Source organism: Heptranchias perlo, chromosome 40, assembly GCF_035084215.1.
Source record: "Heptranchias perlo isolate sHepPer1 chromosome 40, sHepPer1.hap1, whole genome shotgun sequence".
NCBI classification, from domain to species: domain Eukaryota; kingdom Metazoa; phylum Chordata; class Chondrichthyes; order Hexanchiformes; family Hexanchidae; genus Heptranchias; species Heptranchias perlo.
The window spans coordinates 14,709,270-14,727,201 of record NC_090364.1 but is presented as its reverse complement, the minus strand read 5'-3'; the positions used below and the strand labels follow the sequence as shown (position 1 = coordinate 14,727,201).

Genomic DNA, 17,932 nt, shown 5'->3' with positions numbered 1-17,932 from the left:
AAAACTAATAAGCAAAACTATTTTGTAAAACTAAAATGTCACACAGAGAATATAACACACAGCATAAAACATTTCAAACATACCAAGGGAGTTTACTTGCAGTTCTTTGGTCTGTGCTGCCTCCATGATTGATACGAAGAGGTTGCAAAGTCTCTCACTGAAGTGCATGGATAGCTTCTCAGCAGCAGGAGGGTTACTGTACAGTATACAGAAAATATAGCACACGGACGCTTTCACTGCTTCATCAGGGTAAACCAGTGCTACTCGCATATGTTCCAGCAGCATCACTTAAATAAAGAAAATTGCAATAATGTATTTAAAATAAATTCTTCACACTGAAGCAACATTTCAATGCAGTAAACATTTCTGACAATTTTTCATTTGAAGTAGTTTTGATTAAATCCCTGTCGTAATGTTTTACATAGAATGTACAGCACAGAAACAGGCCATTCAGCCCAACCCTACTTCATCTAACCCTATTAACATATCCTTCTATTTCTTTCTCCCTCAAATGTTTTTATCTAGCTTCCCCTGAAAAGCAGCTATGCTATGTTAGTGCTCATTGAATGCTTAGAGTAGTATGTTAATTTGAATACTGCAAACTCACTGTGACAAAAATGGAGTGTTTTAGTGCAAAGCTTACAGGTTTCCTCTCTGTATTGTGTAACTCAACATAAAGTTTTTTTAAAAAGAAAGATCCCACTCTCAAAACGGCTTCAGTTTTGGGCACCAAACTTCAGGAAAGATATACTGGCCTAGAAATCCAATTGCACCCGGAATCGGGCATGCAGGGGGCTGGACACTGCACATGCATGTTGCAATTGACTCAGGCAGCACGTATATTCGTGCTGCTTCACCATTATGAGTCAGGCGTGCAGCCTATGCTACCCGCTGTACTCATTGGCTGCACGCTTGTAGGGGGGCTGGATATCTGGCATCTATGATGTCACTTAAAGGCAGCCAGTACTTCATAAAGAGAAACTGCAGATACTAGGGAAACATTTTTGAAAGGTGATATGTAGCTGAAGCAAGTACTGAGAGATGCTGCCTTGGAGGCCCCGGTGCAGTCAGTAGACAGGAGGGACATCCTCTTTCCCCCAAGAGGCAAAATTAACACCAAGCATCAACTTCGGCGTCAGTGGAGAGATTGCAGAGTATGTAAATGGCAGGAGCATCGCACCAGAACGTGGCTACAACACCGAAAGAAATTCAATGATTTCACTAGAGTTGTCACGGTAATACTGCTCTCTTACTCTTTGCTCACAACTGCACTACTTACTGACTCACTAATCACAAGACACAGCACTGATAAGTCTGCCCTCCCCTGCTTCCCTTCACTCTCCTAGTGACTGCACCCCACCTTCTTCTCCTCACTCACATCACCATTATTACAACTGTCATTTACCCACAACTCACATCTTGCATATTGGCTATCAGCTATTCCACCATGACAGGTACATTTTCCAAACACCGCACAAGACTCTCATTAACACAATCACTTCTTTCTTGCAGGGGAAGGTCGCACAAAACTCCAGACAGCAGGCTGGCACAAGGCCATCATGGGCAGTCGAAGCAGTGGCGACTGGCAACTCTGGATGAGATGTCACGCAGGGTTGCTTTTGACTTCTATCTCACCCCATTCTGCATGACAAGCTGCAGATGCTTTCCCCATCCACTTCTCTCCCTTCACACAAGCTAACCCTTGTCCCTCACTTTCATTTCAGATGCTGATAATCTGAAAGCTCCTGTACCAGCAGAGGAAGAGGAGGCGAGCCTTCAGGAAGTTGCACCATCACTCAATCTGACTCTTGCAAGCACCAGCTCAGATACTGGCACCACACAGACTTTACAGGCTAGGTCAGAAGAGGTGTCTACACATAGTGACTCCCAGGCATAACTGCGCAGGAACCAGGGCAAGGAAATAGGATACCATAGGTGCCAGGAGGCAGAGGGCAAGGCCGCACACTAATTCTGCTGCAGAGGACACAGATGATGACTTTGAGGGCCCAAGGCTATCGAAGGCTGATGGGCATCTACCATGAAATGGTAGGTGCACTGGGCAGCCTGCCAGAGAGCTTGTGCACAATGTTGCAGAACATGGTTAAGTCCAGCTCCAACTTATTTGAAGGCTTTGCGCAGAGCATGGAGACCATTCTGCTCAACATGGACCATGCAGGCACAGTGGCACCCACCATGATAGAGCCTCTGCTGATAGCTCTGATAGTTTCCATGGCAGCACTCATTGCTGCCATGCAATCTCAGTTGGCTGCCATCTTGACACTGGGGGCCAATGTTGACAGGGGCCTCCAAAGCATAATAGCAGTTCTGCACGCTGTTCTCACGCAGAGCCGTAGGGGTACTGAGGCGCTGATCCAAGACAGTGGACTTGGCTCCATGGGAGAGGCATCTGCTGTCCTATCTCAGGATGACAACATAACTGCTCCCCCGCCCGCCTCTCTGCCAGTGCCCCTTCCTTGTTAGTGTCACACAGCCAGCCAGGGCCCACGCCAAGATGCTGCAATCTGCAGCCAGGCCCTCTAGGTCCAAAGCTGCTTGAGGTTTTTTTTATTTCAAAATATGCTTTATCATATAAAATTTAAAGATACATACGGATTACACACAGTTCAAAAATAGGGCACAAAATGCTGTACAGCAGTTCAAAGCAATACAGTACAGATCGTATACACTATGATCTCATTGTTACAATTTTAAAGACAAGTACATATTTTCGAATACATTCTGTACAATACAAGGTAGGGTGGCATTATACAATGACCTTTCCACATAGGGCCTTTGCGTAGGCCGCACCTCGCTTCAATGCGTCCCTCAGTACCTACTCCTGGACCTAGGACTGTGCCAGTCAGCAACACTCGGTTGTGGACAGCTCCTTCAGCTGCAAGACCAGCAGATTTCCGGTGGACCAAAGGACCTCCTTCACCGAGTCGATGGTCTTCCAGCCACAGGTGATATCTGTCTCAGTGTGCATCCTGGGGAACAGCCCGTAGAACACGGCGGCCTGTGTTACCGAGTTGCTGGAGATGAACAGGGGCAGATACCAATGCGTCCCTCTGCGCAAAGGGGCAGTCCATCACGAGGTGGACGACAGTCTCCTCCCTGCCACAGCCTCAAGGGCAGCTCGCGGTGGCACTGAGATTCCATGTGTAGGAAGGATCACACTGGGAGGGCCTTTCTCACCACCATCCAGGATACATCCTGGTGCCTGTTGGCCAGTTCTGGCGACAAGACATTGTCAAATGGCATCAACTGTGTGATCGGGGAAAAGCCCGATTGAGACCACCCTCTGCTTTCGTTGAAGGACTCTCAAGATGTTTTGTGTCGACCACTGTCTGACGGCCTTTTGGTCGAAGGGGTTCCTCCTCAGGAACTTACCCAACTGGGACAGGTGGGAGGGGCGGGAAGGGACGGGACAGTCCAGTTGGACAGGACGTCCTGCGCTTGCTCAGCCAGAGTGGCCAGACCAGCCTTCTCAGTGCTTTGGACAGGTAGAAACTCAGCACGTAGTGACACTTGGGGGTCAATTTTGCAAAGTGGCGGGTTGGCAGCGAGGTTAAGGTGCGCATGGCAAACCCGCATGAACAAAACTTACCGTTTCCGACACGATCACACGTTGATTGCTGATGATAAACGTCCTCTCCGGGTTTCGCACCCGACAGCCGGCCTGATTGACAGGCTGGCTGCCATCAGGAGCTGGAACGTGAGGGCGGTGGCAAAGAGAAAGAGAGCAAGCGAGACGTCATCTGGCGCTGAATTGGAAGACTGGGGGGGGGGGGGAAGAGTGGGACGATCCGGGGTGAAAGAGGAGGATCGAGAAGATAGTGGAAGATCAGGGGTGACATCGGCGGGGGGGGGGGGGGGGGGGGAGAAAGAGGGGAAGATCGCGAGGACATAGGGGGAGTGAAGAGTGTGACATCTAGAGGACATCGAGGGGGGTGAAGAGGGGGAGATCGAAGAGCGAGTCATCAGATATTGGAGCAGGGTGTGGCACAAAGGAGCCCTAGTAAAATTGAAATCAGTGGGAATCAGGGGGAAAACTCTCCAGTGGCTGGAGTCATACCTAGCACAGAGAAAGATAGTAGTGGTTGTTGGAGGCCAATCATCTTAGCCGCAGAACATTGCTGCAGGAGTTCCTCAGGGCAGTGTCCTAAGCAGAACCATCTTCAGCTGCTTCATCAATGACCTTCCCTCCATCATAAGGTCAGAAATGGGAATGCTCACTGATGATTGCACAGTGTTCAGTTCCATTCGCAACCCCTCAGATAATGAAGCAATCCGTGCCCACATGCAGCAAGACCTGGACAACATCCAGGCTTGGGCTCATAAATGGCAAGTAACATTCGCGCCAGACAAGTGCCAGGCAATGATCATCTCCAACAGTGAGTGTCTAACCACCTCCCCTTGACATTCAACGGCATTACCATCGCTGAAACCCCCACCATCAACATCCTGGGGGTCACCATTGACCAGAAACTTAACTGGACCAGCCATATAAATATTGAGGCTACAAGAGCACGTCAAAGGCTGGGTATTCTGTGGCGACTGACTCACCTCCTGACTCCCCAAAGCCTTTCCACCATCTACAAGGCACAAGTCAGGAGTGTGATGAAATACTCTCCACTTGCCTGGATGAGTGCAGCTCCAACAACACTCAAAAAGCTCCACACCATCCATGACAAAGCAGCACGCTTGATAGGCACCCCATCCACCACCCTAAACATTCACTCCCACCACCACTGGCACACTGTGGCTACAGTGTGTACCATCCACAGGATGCACTGCAGCAACTCGCCAAGGCTTCTTCGACAGCACCTCCCAAACCCGCGACCTCTACCACCTAGAAGGACAAGGGCAGCAGGCACATGGGAACACCACCACCTGCACGTTCCCCTCCAAGTCACACAGCATACCGACTTGGAAATATATTGCCATTCCTTCATCGTCACTGAGTCAAAATCCTGGAACTCCCTTCCTAACAGCACTGTGGGAGAACCTTCACCACACGGCCTGCAGCGGTTGAAGGAGGCGGATCACCACCACCTTCTCAAGGGCAAACAGGGATGGGCAATAAATGCCGGCCTCGCCAGCGACGCCCACATCCCATCAACGAATAAAAAAAAGGTAGGTTCATTTTGTGTTTTAACTTCCGTCTATGGTGTTTTATGTAATTTCTTAGTTTCTTTTTCCCTGATCCGGCCCTTCATGCCTGGTGAATCAGTAGCGGTGGGCAAGCCACCCAGGTTAAGTTAAAAATCGTTACAATTACTTCATCTGTCACAGGCAAAGTGCCTTAAGTACCTCAATAAGGTACATTTGGCTCTTTAACTGTCATGCCGTCGGCTTTGATTGCCCCATAAAATTGAGCCTTTGGTGTTTGCGTACTGGGGCTCTACACTCATCCTGAGGTAGCCACACACAAGGGTGGCCATCAGGATCAGAGCGGCATTGGAGATGCTCTTCCCTTCTTTGTCTGCAGGCTTGTACATTGTGACCCTGTAGACACGTTCTACCTTGGTCCTCCAGGCAAAGTGGAAGATAACACGGGTGACTGTGATGGCAGAGTTGTGGGGAATGGGCCAGACCCTGGCCATGTAGAGCAATACCGCGAGTACCTCACACCTTATCACTGGGTTCTTGCCGATTATGGAGAGGGATCACCCCACCCTGCCTGAGGTCATACCCCACAGCCATCTGGAGTGTCCTCAATGGAAGCTCAGCAGCCTTCCACCTCCGAAGCTGTAGCCACTGGGAAAACACTTTGTAGGAGCACTGAAATAGGTAAACGAGCAAACAAGACAGGCACGAAGGGATTGCACAAGGATGATTCTTAATTATTTATGATAACTATTAGATATAGGTGTAATTGAATTGATTGTTAAATTTGTTTTTTGCCTGGTTCGGCGATTATCTTTGTAGTATAAGGGTAAGACCCATAAATCTGAACTGAAGGAAGGATGATTTAATGAAGTGCTCCTTGATGTGCTTGTTTTGAGAGCTCTGGTATGGAGGGGCACATGGTCGCTGCCTCGCCTACTCTTCCTGGTCCTGCACTTGTTGCTGCCCAGGTGGCAGAAAAGGCTTATCCCTCATCCTGGCGAAGTTGTACAGCATGAAATAGACAACCACAAATCTGGATACCCACTGACGTATGTACTGCAAAAGTCCTCCAGAACAATCCAGACAGCAGAAGCTTGAGCACACAATTGTTTGCCTGATGACGTTTCCTGTGGCAGCGTGGCTCTCGTTGTCGGCCTGCTCTGCAGCTGTGTGCGGGGTCCGGACAGAAGTTATAAGCCATAGGTAAAGGGGATAACCCTTGTTGCCCAGTAGCCAGCCTGTAACATGGCAGCCTGGTTGGAACAAAGTCAGCAGAGGACCAGCTCAGGATGAAAGACATGACTGCTGCTAGAATAATGGGCGCACACCTGCATGATGCACTGCCCGAGTTTGCAAACTAGCTGTACAAAGGGAGTGGAATCCCTTTCGATTGATAAGGATGCAATGTGGGTGCAGTCTTGCTTGTCAAATTGCATCCTGGGGAAGCCTGTCATGCGGGCAAAGCCTAGTGCTCTCTCAGCCTGCTTCACTCTATCCATAGGGAAGGGAATGTAGGTGTTTCTTCTGGCATAGAGCGCCTCATTGACCTCCCTGATAAATCGGTGTACTGCAAACTGGGAGATGTCACTGTGTCACAGACTGTTACAGACTGAAAGGAGCCCGTGACATAAAAGTTGACGGTCACGGTGACCTTGACAGCTACAGGCAGTGCTGTCCGTGCCCTGGTGAAACGAAGGCGCCTGAGACATTGCTCTTGAGTAAAGTTAATGTGGGAGAAGTACTCTGAATATCCACTGTGGATATGGCCTCCTGTGCAGTGTCCTCCTACTTCTTCTGGCAGCTGCTCCGGCTCTCTAATACTGCTCCTCCTCGTCCTCCAGCTGTGAAGGCAGCCCCACCAGACCACCCATGGCTGCAGCCAAACTATCTATGAGGCAGCCAAAAAAAGCAGAAGACCAACAAAATCTTGCTCTGTTTAGACAAAGCAAACTTTTCAGTGATAAAACACAACAAAAAAAATCCAGAAATTAACCAGAAGCCTGAAATAAGAAACCAGCAACTACTTCGCTGGTGAGGGGGCCTTCCTGCAGTTAACGCCAAATTGTGCTTGTGAGTTCAACACGTGGCGAATGAAGCATGCGGCATTCGAAAATTGAAAACGGGTCCTGCAAGAAGCGCAAGGCCCTAGTTTAAAAGAACTATTCTTCCCTTTAAATAGCCGGACGTGCCCTCCTGACACCAGCATATCCATCTTATCCAACATGGCGGGTAGAGCACTTCCAACTTGAAAAGTGCGTGCACTTCCTGCTCACCATATTGGGATCTTAGTAGGCTGAATTTCTAGGCCACTGTCTGTGCAGGGGGTACAGCGCAGATTCACTAGAATGATACCAGGGCTTAAAAAGTTAAATTATGAGGAAAGGTTTCATAAGCCTGGTTGTATTCCCTTGAGCTTCGAAGGTTGAGGGGTCTATTTGAGGTGTTTAAAATGATAATGGGATTCAAAATGAGATATATTATTTCCTCTGGTGGGGAATCCAGAACAATCAGAAAAAGAAGAGAGTCAAGCCAACACTGTTGACATAGCTGTCTGGAAAAACAATCGCCAAGCACAAAGTACTAGAAACAATTAACGTGTATTATGAGGCGATTAAATCATGACATAATCTGAGCAGGATAGCCCTCTCATAGATGATTGCATATAGTGTCACCACTACTCCCAGCTAGAATGGAGATGATTGGGTAATTTCCCCCATCAATCACACCTGGAGACCGCACTGTTGTAAGTAACTGAGATTGATATTACACATGAATTCTGTTCACTGCAGTTCATAAAGACTCTTTTTAAATAGACTGTACTTGCTTCGCTGTTTGTTGAGTAAATAAACCTAGTTTGCTTTAAAATACAATCCTTTGGCGGAGTGTCTATCAACACCAGTGTCAGCTAATGAGTTGGAGACGGGGCGGGACTTACAGCCAAACAAGTGCATTTTACAGCAAACAGCAAAGTAAACAAAGTTTATTTATTCATCAAAGAGCAAAGCAAACAAAGCCTATTTACAGAATCTATTTAAAGTCTAGGAACTGCAGATCACTGACAGAGCTTTCTGTATGTTTTATGGAGCTTGCTGTTCATTGTTCAAGTGAAGTGCCTCTGTTCTGCTGATTGATTGTATTTCAAAGGCTTTTATAGTTATAAGAATGTACTAGTTAGTTACAGTTCTGATCTGGCCGCTACAGATGCAGAAGCAAGACGCAACTCTGCATGTAGGAATGCCTAAGTAATTCCGAGGAAAAGCCCTATTGGTAGGAATCGAGAGGCTACTCCTTTTTAAGAAGCAGTCCCTCTCCTCTTCCTGTCTCTTCCAAGAAGTCTATTTTTTGTTTGAAAGGCCTGCAAAGAAAATCATTCAATGGTGCAAAAATTAATAGTTTGTTTGTTTATCCTTTCCATAAATTGGTTCAAAGCTTCTGTTATTTGCATTGATTCCAACAACATGGCGTTGAGTGCTGGCTGCTGCAAATGACTATGTGAATAAACTTGTTTAGGAGTTTGTTCTGCTATGCAGGTGTCTGGCATAACTAGTATGATGTGGAGATGCCGGTGATGGACTGGGGTTGACAATTGTAAACAATTTTACAACACCAAGTTATAGTCCAGCAATTTTATTTTAAACATTTTATTTAACATTTTATTTTAACATTTACCTGACGAAGGAGGAAGCCTCCGAAAGCTTGTGAATTTAAAATAAAATTGCTGGACTATAACTTGGTGTTGTAAAATTGTTTACAATAACTAGTATTAGTTGTCTTCTGAAGTGACATGGGTGTATAATGGAAATCCTACATGTAATCCAAAGACAACAAATAGATTTTTGGCTTAACCAGGGGCCTCTATCACTGATTAATTTGTGCATAAATAAGGACTTGCCTATAACAACAACTTACATTTATATAGCGTCTTTAACGTAGTAAAACATTCCAAGGCGTTTCACAGGAGTGTTATCAAACAAAATGTGAGACCAAGCCAAAGGAGATGTTAGGACAGATGACCAAAAGCTTGGTCGAAGAGGTAGGTTTTAAAGGAGTGTCTTAAAAGGAGAGGAGAGAGAGAGAGATAGAGAGGCGGAGAGGTTTAGGAAGGGAATTTCAGAGCTTAGGACCTAAGCGGCTGAAGTCACGGTCGCCAATGATGAAGCAATTAAAATCGGGGATGCGCTATAGGCTAGAATTGGAGGAGCACAGAGATCTCGGAGGGTTGTAGGGCTGGAGAAGGTTACAGAGATAGGGAGGGGCTAGGCCATGGTGTGATTTGGGAGGCATATGGGAGGTCATTTTTGTGTTGGTCACGAGAAAAAGTATCTGGAAAGCCTGAATTAAAACACTCATAGTGCCATTGTTAATCAATGTAAATCTATAAGATATTCATGTGTGAAGTACCATGTGAATGCAATATAAAATGAATCTAGTATGTAAATGTGTGTTGAAGTTAAAAAGTTAATAAAGTTTGAAAAGTAATTATTCACAATGCTAATGCATTACTGGACAAAGACAATGATTAAAACAACTATTACAGACCTGAAATGTTAACCCGATGTTTCTCTCTCCACAGCTCCCAAACGTCCAAAAAAAATCTACCCAGCAGAGTAACCAGAGATTAGGAGCGAACTTCCCTTCTCAATGCTATGACCAGGAGCAAATTAACATACAGGCCTATGCGCCCGGTGCCCAGCGCCCAGCGGTCCCAGCCAAATATGGGCCTCCTGGCAAAACTCACCATAATGGACAACAACTGCACACAACTTCTGGATCAAAATATTCTACCATTTAAAATAGTCAAAAAGGAGGGGAAGGAAGAGTCAGCAGATTCGTAACAATATAAATAATGATACATGCCATTGCAGTTCGCGTTTGTGTTTTAATGGATCAGGCAGGGTTATGCAGGGGATGGGGGGGAGGAAGTGCCCCAAATGTTCTTGGGAGCACACGGCCTCAAGAATTCTTAATCCAGGCCTGAATGACCCAAAGATGATATTTTAATTGAGGGAAAAACTGTCTCTATACGATAGTGTTCAAAACGCTGCCCCTGCAGGCTCAGCATCAAGTTTAAATGGGTGTACCTGACTTACAGCCAGCAAAAACAAATGCAATCAGTTTGCAGGTCAGGACAACATCAGTTCATGACTTCAAACTTAATTTAAATAATAACTCCTCTTTGAGGTGGAGATGCCGGTGATGGACTGGGGTGGACAAATGTAAGGAATCTTACAACACCAGGTTATAGTCCAACAAATTTATTTTAAAATCACAAGCTTTCGGAGATTATCTCCTTCGTCAGATGATTGAATGAAAAGGTTCTCAAATCGCATATCTTATACAATGTTGGGACAGCATCACACCAATCAAAAGGTGTCGTTGTTATTCAAACAGGCCAGTCACGGAGAACAGAACGTCCCAGTACACTCGATATACATTGTGTCTTTTACACAGGCAAGCAGAAAGAAACTTAAAATGGCAGAGAGAGAGAGAGAATTTTAAAAAACATATAAATTTTTTCCCCCTTTTTGCTGGTGGGGTTACGTGTAGCGTGACATGAACCCAAGATCCCGGTTGAGGCCGTCCTCATGGGTGCGGAACTTGGCTATCAACTTCTGCTCGACGATTTTGCGTTGTCGTGTGTCTCGAAGGCCGCCTTGGAGAACGCTTACCCGAAGATCGGTGGCTGAATGTCCTTGACTGCTAAAGTGTTCCCCGACTGGGAGGGAACCCTCCTGTTTGGCGATTGTTGCGCGGTGTCCGTTCATCCGTTGTCGCAGCGTCTGCATGGTCTCGCCAATGTACCATGCTCCGGGGCATCCTTTCCTGCAACGTATGAGGTAAACAACGTTGGCCGAGTCACAGGAGTATGAACCATGTACCTGGTGGGTGGTGTCCTCTCGTGTGATGGTGGTATCCGTGTCGATGATCTGGCATGTCTTGCAGAGGTTGCCGTGGCAGGGTTGTGTGGTGTCGTGGACGCTGTTCTCATGAAAACTGGGTAACTTGCTGCGAACGATGGTCTGTTTGAGGTTGGGTGGCTGTTTAAAGGCGAGCAGTGGAGGCGTGGGGATGGCCTTAGCGAGGTGTTCGTCGTCATCGATGACATGTTGAAGGCTGCGGAGAACATGGTGTAGTTTCTCCGCTCCAGGGAAGTACTGGACGACGAAGGGTACTCTGTTGGTTGCGTCCCGTGTTTGTCTTCTGAGGAGGTCTATGCGATTCTTCGCTGTGGCCCGTCGGAACTGTCGATCGACAAGTCGAGCGTCATATCCCGTTCTTACGAGGGCGTCTTTCAGCGTCTGTAGGTGTCCATCGCGTTCCTCCTCGTCTGAGCAGATCCTGTGTATTCGTAGGGCCTGTCCATAGGGGATGGCCTCTTTGACGTGGTTGGGGTGGAAGCTGGAAAAGTGGAGCATCGTGAGGTTGTCCGTGGGCTTGCGGTAGAGTGAGGTGCTGAGGTGCCCGTCTTTGATGGAGATTTGTGTGTCCAAGAAAGAAACCGATTCTGAGGAGTAGTCCATGGTGAGTTTGATGGTGGGATGGAACTTGTTGATGTTATCGTGTAGTCTCTTCAGTGATTCTTCGCCGTGGGTCCATAGGAAGAAAATGTCGTCGATGTATCTGGTGTATAGTGTTGGTTGGAGGTCCTGTGCAGTGAAGAAGTCGTGCTCGAACTTGTGCATGAAAATGTTGGCGTATTGGGGTGCGAATTTGGTCCCCATGGCTGTTCCATCCCACCATCAAACTCACCATGGACTACTCCTCAGAATCGGTTTCTTTCTTGGACACACAAATCTCCATCAAAGACGGGCACCTCAGCACCTCACTCTACCGCAAGCCCACGGACAACCTCACGATGCTCCACTTTTCCAGCTTCCACCCCAACCACGTCAAAGAGGCCATCCCCTATGGACAGGCCCTACGAATACACAGGATCTGCTCAGACGAGGAGGAACGCGATGGACACCTACAGACGCTGAAAGACGCCCTCGTAAGAACGGGATATGACGCTCGACTTGTCGATCGACAGTTCCGACGGGCCACAGCGAAGAATCGCATAGACCTCCTCAGAAGACAAACACGGGACGCAACCAACAGAGTACCCTTCGTCGTCCAGTACTTCCCTGGAGCGGAGAAACTACACCATGTTCTCCGCAGCCTTCAACATGTCATCGATGACGACGAACACCTCGCTAAGGCCATCCCCACGCCTCCACTGCTCGCCTTTAAACAGCCACCCAACCTCAAACAGACCATCGTTCGCAGCAAGTTACCCAGTTTTCATGAGAACAGCGTCCACGACACCACACAACCCTGCCACGGCAACCTCTGCAAGACATGCCAGATCATCGACACGGATACCACCATCACACGAGAGGACACCACCCACCAGGTACATGGTTCATACTCCTGTGACTCGGCCAACGTTGTTTACCTCATACGTTGCAGGAAAGGATGCCCCGGAGCATGGTACATTGGCGAGACCATGCAGACGCTGCGACAACGGATGAACGGACACCGCGCAACAATCGCCAAACAGGAGGGTTCCCTCCCAGTCGGGGAACACTTTAGCAGTCAAGGACATTCAGCCACCGATCTTCGGGTAAGCGTTCTCCAAGGCGGCCTTCGAGACACACGACAACGCAAAATCGTCGAGCAGAAGTTGATAGCCAAGTTCCGCACCCATGAGGACGGCCTCAACCGGGATCTTGGGTTCATGTCACGCTACACGTAACCCCACCAGCAAAAAGGGGGAAAAAATTTATATGTTTTTTAAAATTCTCTCTCTCTCTCTGCCATTTTAAGTTTCTTTCTGCTTGCCTGTGTAAAAGACACAATGTATATCGAGTGTACTGGGACGTTCTGTTCTCCGTGACTGGCCTGTTTGAATAACAACGACACCTTTTGATTGGTGTGATGCTGTCCCAACATTGTATAAGATATGCGATTTGAGAACCTTTTCATTCAATCATCTGACGAAGGAGATAATCTCCGAAAGCTTGTGATTTTAAAATAAATTTGTTGGACTATAACCTGGTGTTGTAAGATTCCTTACATTTGTCCACCCCAGTCCATCACCGGCATCTCCACATCATGGCTACTATCGACACCACAAACTGCCGGCTCACAGTGTTAAGGATCTCCATGAAGATTGCGCATATCGACACAGACATCAAGTTTTTACAGAGCTGCAAGAAAGCAGACAAGATCCCGAAAGGACTACAGATCAAGAACCCACTCAAGTCCACATACAACTCGGATTACGCTGAGAGACTCTGCCGCCGTACCTCTCGCACACTCTGCAACCATCTCATACACCAACTCTACAGCAGACGCCACAACCTCGAAACCAAGATAGAGTCCATACTCTCAACCTGTACTCAGGACACAGCAGACCAGCTACGATATACCGCCAAACAGACGAGGCAACGGAACTACACTGCCTACATGAAAACCAAGAGCAGGAAGCTTGAGAAACTCGGCATCACCACCAGCAACGACCAAGCCTCCCCCGGTACCACGGTTACAACCACAGGGAAGTCTATCATCAATTTGTCCGACCACACCCTTCAACCAGACGAAATCGAGGTTCTCAGCCGAGGGCTCAATTTCTGCCCCACTACCAAAATGGACCGCATCGGTCTCGCGGCGGACACAGAGGAATTCATCAGGAGAATGAGACTCCGGGAATTTTACCACAAACCCCAAGATTTCAACAGTGAACCCAATGAGACAATCAATGATCCAGAACAGCAGACAGAGGGATCCACGGTACAGCAACCGAAGAGGAAAGAGTCAAACTGGACTCCTCCGGAGGGTCGCTACCCTCAGCTTGACATGTATGCCCAAGCTGTCAGGAAATGCGTCAATGCCAGATTCATCAGGCGCACTCAGAAGACAGTCCAGAATGTCACCCGAGCACAACGCAACGCCATCAACGCTCTCAAGACCAACCGAAACATCGTCATCAAACCAGCGGACAAAGGAGGAGCCATTGTCATACAGAACAGAACGGACTATTGCAAAGAAGCATACCGACAACTGGACAACCAGGAACACTACAGACGGTTACCCGCAGATCCGACCAAAGAACACACCCACCAGCTCAACAAACTGATCAAGACCTTCGATCCAGACCTTCAAAGCATCCTACGCACTCTCATCCCACGTACTCCCCGCGTGGGAGACTTCTACTGCCTCCCAAAGATACACAAAGCCAACACACCCGGACGTCCTATCGTATCAGGCAATGGAACCCTGTGTGAGAACCTCTCTGGATACGTCGAGGGCATCCTGAAAACCATTGTACAGGGAACCCCCAGCTTCTGTCGCGACACTACAGACTTCCTACAAAAACTCAGCACCCACGGACCAGTTGAACCAGGAACACTTCTCACCACGATGGACGTCTCGGCACTATACACCAGTATCCCCCACGATGACGGCATCGCTGCAACAGCCTCAGTACTCAACACCAACAACAGCCAATCTCCAGACGCCATCCTACAACTCATCCGCTTCATCCTGGATCACAATGTCTTCACCTTCAATAACCAGTTCTTTACCCAAACACACGGAACAGCCATGGGGACCAAATTCGCACCCCAATACGCCAACATTTTCATGCACAAGTTCGAGCACGACTTCTTCACTGCACAGGACCTCCAACCAACACTATACACCAGATACATCGACGACATTTTCTTCCTATGGACCCACGGCGAAGAATCACTGAAGAGACTACACGATAACATCAACAAGTTCCATCCCACCATCAAACTCACCATGGACTACTCCTCAGAATCGGTTTCTTTCTTGGACACACAAATCTCCATCAAAGACGGGCACCTCAGCACCTCACTCTACCGCAAGCCCACGGACAACCTCACGATGCTCCACTTTTCCAGCTTCCACCCCAACCACGTCAAAGAGGCCATCCCCTATGGACAGGCCCTACGAATACACAGGATCTGCTCAGACGAGGAGGAACGCGATGGACACCTACAGACGCTGAAAGACGCCCTCGTAAGAACGGGATATGACGCTCGACTTGTCGATCGACAGTTCCGACGGGCCACAGCGAAGAATCGCATAGACCTCCTCAGAAGACAAACACGGGACGCAACCAACAGAGTACCCTTCGTCGTCCAGTACTTCCCTGGAGCGGAGAAACTACACCATGTTCTCCGCAGCCTTCAACATGTCATCGATGACGACGAACACCTCGCTAAGGCCATCCCCACGCCTCCACTGCTCGCCTTTAAACAGCCACCCAACCTCAAACAGACCATCGTTCGCAGCAAGTTACCCAGTTTTCATGAGAACAGCGTCCACGACACCACACAACCCTGCCACGGCAACCTCTGCAAGACATGCCAGATCATCGACACGGATACCACCATCACACGAGAGGACACCACCCACCAGGTACATGGTTCATACTCCTGTGACTCGGCCAACGTTGTTTACCTCATACGTTGCAGGAAAGGATGCCCCGGAGCATGGTACATTGGCGAGACCATGCAGACGCTGCGACAACGGATGAACGGACACCGCGCAACAATCGCCAAACAGGAGGGTTCCCTCCCAGTCGGGGAACACTTTAGCAGTCAAGGACATTCAGCCACCGATCTTCGGGTAAGCGTTCTCCAAGGCGGCCTTCGAGACACACGACAACGCAAAATCGTCGAGCAGAAGTTGATAGCCAAGTTCCGCACCCATGAGGACGGCCTCAACCGGGATCTTGGGTTCATGTCACGCTACACGTAACCCCACCAGCAAAAAGGGGGAAAAAATTTATATGTTTTTTAAAATTCTCTCTCTCTCTCTGCCATTTTAAGTTTCTTTCTGCTTGCCTGTGTAAAAGACACAATGTATATCGAGTGTACTGGGACGTTCTGTTCTCCGTGACTGGCCTGTTTGAATAACAACGACACCTTTTGATTGGTGTGATGCTGTCCCAACATTGTATAAGATATGCGATTTGAGAACCTTTTCATTCAATCATCTGACGAAGGAGATAATCTCCGAAAGCTTGTGATTTTAAAATAAATTTGTTGGACTATAACCTGGTGTTGTAAGATTCCTTACATTTGTCCTCTTTGAGATGAAGCAATGCAGCTCCCATCGGACCCACAACAGTAAGTACTCGGTCAGCACAACTGAAGTGAAGACTGGGCATTACAAATTTCTGCCCATTTTTCCTCTGCATTGTGCCCCACAAATACCAACATACGAGCAATGACAGACAGGAAAAGACCCTCTAGTCCATCCAGCCTGTCCCACACAATCGTGATACCTTGTGTATCACAATATATACTCTCCACCCCACACAATACCATATGATCTCCTAGGAGAGGCAAAAAACCAGATAAAAATACAAGCCAATTTGAGGGGAAAAAATCTAGGAAATTCCTCTCCTGGGAAATAAGGGCACTTGCAGCACAAGGCTAAGGGAAATCAGCATTATCCGCTTCCTCCATACACAATCATCTCTGCAGTGCCTTGTTGTGCAACTTGCAGCACATTAAAATGATGCAACAGACTTTGTGTGGCGCATATTGTAGGGAGCCCCCAGGCCTATCCAGGCACCTGAACCTTTGCTTCAACAGCCCAATAGTGTGCTCAATTATGTTACTGGTGATCCCACGCCTGTGATTGTACCTGAGTGGTTCAGATGTGGTGGGGTTGCAGACAGGTACCATATGTGCAGGAGACAGCCACCATATGTGCAGGAGACAGCCTTTGTCCCCAAGCAGTCAACCACTTAAGTTCCCGGAAGGGTGGAATAGTGAGGGGTATGGATTAGTGTCGCAAGATAATGGCGTTGTGACAGCTGCTTGCAAAACCGGCACAGACTTGCATGATCCTTCTGCGATGATCACACACCAGCTGGACATTAATTGAGTGATAGCCCTCCCTGTTTAAAAAAGCAGCTGGCTCATGCCTTGATGACTACATGAGTGCAGCCCATAATGCCCTGGACACAAGGAAAGCCACAGTTGCAAATCCCAGAGTTCTCTTATTTTAAGTGTCGGAGTCCATGGGAAAAGTGATGTATTGATTGGCCCTAACAAATAGGGCATTAGTGACCTGCTTGATGCAACAGTGCACTATGGACTACGGGATGTGGCTGATGTCTCTTGTAACAGCCTAGGAGCCTGAGGCAAAGAAGTTAATGGCGGTGGTGAATTTGACAGCCACTGGCAAAGCATGGTCACCTAGGCCAGCAGGCAGCAGGTGCTGTTGCTGTTGTAGGAAGCTGCGTAGATTAGCGACAGCCTGTTGGAAGTACAGCCTCCTGATACAGTGCTCCTCAGTCATATTCAGGAAAGTGACTTGGCCTATAGATCCTGTGGGCTGGATAAGGTATTCGAAAAGCAGCTTCCCTCACCTGTCTTCTAACACACCCACTTGCTGCTTGTCCTAGTTGTTGAGACTGCTGCTGCTCCTCTTCCACCAACTGTTCCTCCATCCAAAGCAATGAAACAAAAATGGCACCCACAAGAAGCTGTGAGATCTTAATCAGAGTGAATAAGGCAACAAAAAATAGAAATAATTTCCAAGTTCAAAAATCCCTTGGAAATCCACTAAGCATGTCAGCACACAGATGCCTATAATCTGACTACCTGAATATGAATGTCCCTTTAAATAGTGCTTCCAACGATTCAGTCAGTGCCTGAAGCCAATCCCTTCTGAGGTTTTACTCATCAAGTTGGCCGCTGTGCGGTGCTTCAGACCCACCCAATTAAAATCGCATCAGCTTCCTAATTACATCACAGGACCCCAAGTTCCATGCATTCATGGAGGTGCCTTTCAG

General features: G+C 47.9%; 1 protein-coding gene across 1 annotated transcript in view; it reads right to left on the bottom strand.

The window, feature by feature from the left end:
* LOC137305428 (meiosis inhibitor protein 1-like) overlaps positions 1–17,932 on the bottom strand; it is a 195,981-nt gene that overhangs the window by 153,829 nt on the left and 24,220 nt on the right. The window contains exon 6 of the mRNA XM_067974254.1: positions 84–287. Within this exon, the coding sequence (XP_067830355.1) occupies positions 84–287 (204 nt within the window). The remainder of the gene's footprint in view (positions 1–83; positions 288–17,932) is intronic.